Consider the following 6000-nt stretch of genomic DNA (forward strand, 5'->3'; position numbering starts at 1 on the left):
ACAAGTCAGAAAATAGTTGACACACACACACACACACACACACACACACAATTCCCTTGAGTTTATTTTGGATTTGCAAAATACGTGCACGATTGTCTCGGTGGGTGGCACTTCTTTCCGTCCCCATTCTTTGTCTGAGAGTGTTCACAATAGGGAAATTAAGTCCATCTGTTTGTCTTTTTTCTAAGTTTTATGTAGCTGACTAATGTGTCTAATTTCTGTTGCTGCTATTTTCCAGATAATAATGATGATGACGATGATGATGATGTTGAGGGACGGCACTCAGTCTTGAGCGTACAGGGCCAGCTGGCTGCATTGTCCACCCCTGCTGTCAGTCATGGAACGTGGGGGCGGGACTGCGCCACTGACTCCGCCCACCACCGTCATCAGTGGCGCTTCAACACCAAACCTGAATGTCTGGATATGATATTTGCTTGTGTTAACGTGAAGGACACATTTAAGCGGCATTTTTTAAATTCTGTTTTGCCTCATTTTTTGTTTTTCTTCGGTTTAAAAAGAAAGTTGAGTGGCTTGAACTTCTTTATAGCCTTTTTGTATCAGAATGGAAAAGTTCCTGACAATCCTTAACAATCCATGAAAGCTTCAATAACCGTATTAGTTTTATGTGTACTCCACAGTACTTTTTAAATGTGTTTATGTGTCATGTTGTCTTTTGTACATATCATTGATGAGTATTTGCAGTATTTTCTGGCCTCTGCTCAGACAAAGTGAGTTGTTTTAATTTGGTGGATACAAGAGCATTTGTTCTTTTTAAATGTTAAAAACTACCAACATCAATTTTCCCAATTGTTTCATTTGCTCCTGACTGGTTTAGGGGTACTTTGAGTGAAACATGAGGCACTTTTGTCTACGTTTAACCACTATGCCATTTTATATTTTTAAGAATACATGTCCTTTTAAGGACTGCATTTTCGCTGTTCAAAACTTGAGCTATTTTTGTCAAACCAAGTAACATTTTTGATAAAAGATGATTGATATAAAACGACTTTCTGAGTTTGTTGTATTTCCCTTTCATGTGGTAATATTCACAATTGCACTTTTCTGTAGCACTTGCTTAAAGGTGGTAACTTTGTTCTTGTTATGTGCAGGAATAGACGGCGGCCCAGTCAGCTGACAGACGGTGAATTGGCGAGATTGACACCTATGTCTGCTTTTGGCTTACGCAACCGCTATCTCTCAAGGCTGGGAACACAGGTATAGTACACGCTCACACTTTGTCATTTAAAATGCTAATCTATTACTTTATTGCAGTGGAACATCCAAAGTTGACCATAATATTTTATATGATGCTGGTTGATGTGTTTGCTTCTTTGTAAATCAATTATATTAGAAACATACCCTGCTTGTACATTTACAAAACATAAAAGCAGTGAAGTTGGCACGTTGTGTAAATCATAAATAAAAACAGAATACAATGATTTGCAAATCCTTTTCAACTTATATTCAATTGAATAGACTGCAAATACAAGATATTTAATGTTCAAACTGAGAAACAACATTTTTTTTTGCAAATAAGCATTAACTTAGAATTTAATGGTAGCAACACATTGCAAAAAGTTGGGAAAGGGCATGTTCACCACTGTGTTACATGGCCTTTCCTTTTAACAACACTCAGTAAACGTTTGGGAACTGAGGAGACACATTTTTGAAGCTTTTCAGGTAGAATTATCTCCCATTCTTGCTTGATGTACAGCTTAAGTTGTTCAACAGTCCGGGGTCTCCGCTGTGGTATTTTACGCTTCATATTGCACCACACATTTTCAATGGGAGACAGGTCTGGACTACAGGCAGGCCAGTCTAGTACCCGCACTCTTTTACTATGAAGCCACGTTGATGTAACACGTGCCTTGGCATTGTCTTTCTGAAATAAGCAGGGGCGTCCTCAATAACGTTGCTTGGTTGGCAACATATGTTGCTCCAAAACCTGTATGTACCTTTCAGCATTAATGGTGCCTTCACAGATGTGTAAGTTACCCATGCCTTGGGCACTAATACACCCCCATACCATCACAGATGTTGGCTTTTGAACTTTGCGCCCAGAACAATCCGGATGGTTCTTTTCCTCTTTGTTCCGGAGGACACAATGTCCACAGTTCCCAAAAATAATTTGAAATGTGGACTCGTCAGACCACAGAACATTTTTCCACTTTGCATCAGTCCATCTTAGATGAGCTCGGGCCCAGCGAAGGCGGCATTTCTGGGTGTTGTTGATAAATGGCTTTCACTTTGCATAGTAGAGTTTTAACTTGCATTTAAAAGATGTAGAGACCAACTGTAGTTACTGACAGTGGTTTTCTGAAGTGTTCCTGAGCCCATGTGGTGATATCCCTGACACACTGATGTCGGATTTTGATGCAGTACCGCCTGAGGGATTCAAGGTCACGGGCATTTAATTTTACGTGCAGTGATTTCTCCAGATTATCTGAAATTTTTGATGATATTACAGACCTTAAATGGTGAGATTCCTCTCAATGGCTCATTGAGAAATGTTGTTCTTAAACTGTTGGACAATTTGCTTACGCATTTGTTCACAAAGTGGTGACCCTCGCTCCATTCTTGTTTGTGAAAGACTGAACATTTCATGGAAGCCGCCTTCATACCCAATCATGGCACCCACCTGTTCCCAATTAGCCTGTTCACCTGTGGGATGTTCCAAATAAGTCTTTGATGAGCATTCCTTAACTTTCTCAGTCTTTTTTGCTACTTGTGCCAGCTTTTTTGAAACATGTTGCAGGCATCAAATTCCAAATGAGCTAATATTTGCAAAAAATAACGTATTCCAGTTTGAACGTTGAATATATTGTCTTTTTCAGTCTATTCAATTGAATAGAAGTAGGAAAGGATTAGCAAATCATTGTATTTTGTTTTTATTTACCATTTACACAACGTGACAACTTCACTGGTTTTGGGGTTTGTTTAAGCTCAACACCCAATAAGGTGTAAGGCTTTTGCCACAGCTGCCTTGAATCAACAATATTGTTATTTAGTTACCAACATAATCTGTATGTTTCTGCCATGGTTAATACACTTTAATCATATGTTAATGCTGAATTTTAATACATTTTCAAATGTACTGTTTTACAAAAACCTTGTCAAATTATGTTGCAGTTTTTTTGCTTGAATTCCTGAACATAATCTTTTTTAGGCCAAAGGAGATACTACAACATATTAGAGTTTTGGTTATTATGTGGAAAAAAAAAAAATTTTGCACATACATTGCAATTGTAAAATTTAATAACCTTTGCTCTCCTAATCTCTTTCTAATTTTGCCGTCATCAATTATTGGTCATGTACCGTATTTTTCGGACTATAAGTCGCAGTTTTTTTCATAGTTTGGCCGGGGGTGCGACTTATACTCAGGAGCGACTTATGTGTGAAATTATAAACGCATTGCCGTAAAATATCAAATAATATTATTTAGCTCATTCACGTAAGAGACTAGACGTATAAGATATCATGGGATTTAGCGATTAGAAGTGACAGATTGTTTGGTAAACATATAGCATGTTCTATATGTTATAGTTATTTGAATGACTCTTACCATAATATGTTACGTTAACATACCAGGCACGTTCTCAGTTGGTTATTTATGCCTCATAATACGTACACTTATTCAGCCTTTTGTTCACTATTCTCTATTTATTTTAAATTGCCTTTCAAATGTCTGTTCTTAGTGTTGGGTTTTATCAAATAAATTACCCTCAAAAATGCGACTTATACTCCAGTGCGACTTATATATGTTTTTTCTCCTTCTTTATTATGCATTTTCGTCAGGTGCGACTTATACTCCGGTGCGACTTATACTCCAAAAAATACGGTATTAAGTGCACTTTTGACATGCTTAAATGTCATGAGTATCAGCTGTAAACTTTCCTGTCGTATAATCTTATACATAATTGGCTATTGAAGGGGCATAGGCATAGTAGCTAATGCTGTGCCTTCCATTCTTAACTGCACCATTCACACACATGTAGTATGTTAAAATCCACTAAAAAAACAAACTATTTTTGCATTGCTTTGGTTCAAACCAGCTTTTTAAAACACACGAAAAACCTTAATTAAGTTTTTGACTTTGTACATATGAGATTTACATATCTACAACACATCTAAACACCCCTAAAATATTTGGATATTTTTGAAAAAGGCCAACACATTCAATATAATGTGGCAGAATATGAATTTAAATAATGCTACAACCTGTAATTTGTCCCTTAAATATGATTATACATTTGTCAGGTTTCCCTTTTACTTCAGAGTGTAAAGTAGAGATTAGTTGTTAGACATAAGTTTATCAATTTTGGACAATATGAATTATCAAATTACATGATTATTCTGATGATTGTTATTATTATTATTATAACATAGTGACACTTCGGTTTCTAACCTTAATCAGAGGTCTTCAAATGCACCACAGTTATGGGTAATGATATGCTAACAGTACAACTGGTACATATGTTTTTTCCTATGCTGCCACAAATAGATGTATTATATTTTTACCTTCCGTCTATCACTTCATCCTTCTTTCAAAACGCTGGTGTCGTTAAACTTTGCAAAAGCCCAGGGAATGATGTGAATGAGGCTGACTTTGTGATGCAGGTTCACGTTTTCTTTTACTATTCATGTTGCTTAGTCCATCTAGTATTGTACACTGCTCTGTACTACTCTTCTATGGTTGTCGTCACCTTTTTCTTCTTTGCCATTACTATATCACAAGATATTCTAAAGAGTTGTTTGAGTTTTTTGCAACTTAAGAGGCGTATTTTTTCAAAAGACGTGACAAAAAAAAGGATGCATTTAGAAGCAGGCGGCTCCACTGTAACCGATTAAGCCTCTAATCTGGTACAGCAGGTCTTTATAGTGAGCTATAGGGATTGATTTTGATGCCCCACTGATGTATTTGTTTATTTATTACTATCTCCTCTGTTACAAATGAGGTCTTATCCTCCATTTCCCTCTTTGCCCTCAGCTGCCAGGCCACTGCTCGACCCATCTGTCATCGCTCGCCCACAGGAGTGTTCTAAAGTGATGCCCTTCATCTGGCCGTCTGCACACCTCTGGCATTTTAGCTATGTGACTTCAGACAAGTATGCACTGACAACAACAATAGACGAGACTGTTTACTGTACAAAGTCCCCTATTGAACTTAAGGAAGACATCACGTTTCCCCTTCAAGGCACTTTCAGTCATCACAGTCACATGGGTGATTGCTATTCTGTGTGGACAGGTATCTAGTTTCCCTTTGTTCAGTTTTAAGTAAGTCAGCTCTTTGGGACACAGAGCACATATGTCACACTTTATGCTTTTTTATTTTATTACAACACAATTTCACAAAGACGAAAATTATTTTGACGGTATTAACTCCTACCTTTTTTTTTTATTCACAACCTTTGTGATGTGTCCAAGTGTGTGTGCCTACTCAGCACATTTGCCACGTTTACAGTCCCTCCAGGTTGCATCGTGCCAAATAAATCAAAGCAGTTGAGTGTTAACTAAAACATATAATTTGATAAGAGTTAGTCATTTATATTTCGTCACCCAATCTGAAATAAAAGTGCAGAAAAAAAATCTATTTCCCTCCTTCAAGGCACAGTATAATCTGCAATAACGTACCCAATGCATTTATTATATGATGCATTATTGGACTCTAAGGTACTTTCTAGTAATGTGATGAATCTCAAGTCAATATGGCGGTCAAACTCTGGGGTTTATTAACAGCGCCACCATGTGGTGTATTTGTATGGAGAAAAAAAACATTGCACAGGCAACAGCATGTTTTGACAAATGTTTTAACCTTTATGCAAGAAGCAGTTCAGGAGTAGAAGTTAGTTTACACAAATGCATAGAAATCATGTCCGTAAATTCGCAATTGGGGCAGCGTGGCGTAGCGGGTAGAGCGGCCGTGTCAGGAACCTGAGGGTTGCAAGTTCGCTCCCCGCTTCTTACAATCCAAATTGCTGCCATTGTGTCCTTGGGCAGGAC

General features: G+C 37.5%; 1 protein-coding gene across 4 annotated transcripts in view; it reads left to right on the forward strand.

The window, feature by feature from the left end:
* Positions 1–5590, forward strand: part of mfsd1 (major facilitator superfamily domain containing 1) — a 28464-nt gene extending 22874 nt beyond the window's left edge. For 2 of the 4 annotated variants that reach the window (XM_061973017.1, XM_061973018.1), the window contains exon 16: positions 239–1003. In XM_061973017.1, the coding sequence (XP_061829001.1) occupies positions 239–242 (4 nt within the window). In that variant the 3' untranslated portion in view covers positions 243–1003. Of the gene's footprint in view, positions 1–238; positions 1004–1109; positions 1216–4987 lie in introns of those variants that run through there. The other 2 variants (XM_061973014.1, XM_061973016.1) reach the window with 2 other exon arrangements.
* The last annotated feature ends 410 nt before the right edge of the window (positions 5591–6000 follow it).

The sequence above is a fragment of the Nerophis lumbriciformis genome, linkage group LG17, assembly GCF_033978685.3.
Source record: "Nerophis lumbriciformis linkage group LG17, RoL_Nlum_v2.1, whole genome shotgun sequence".
Lineage (NCBI taxonomy): Eukaryota > Metazoa > Chordata > Actinopteri > Syngnathiformes > Syngnathidae > Nerophis > Nerophis lumbriciformis.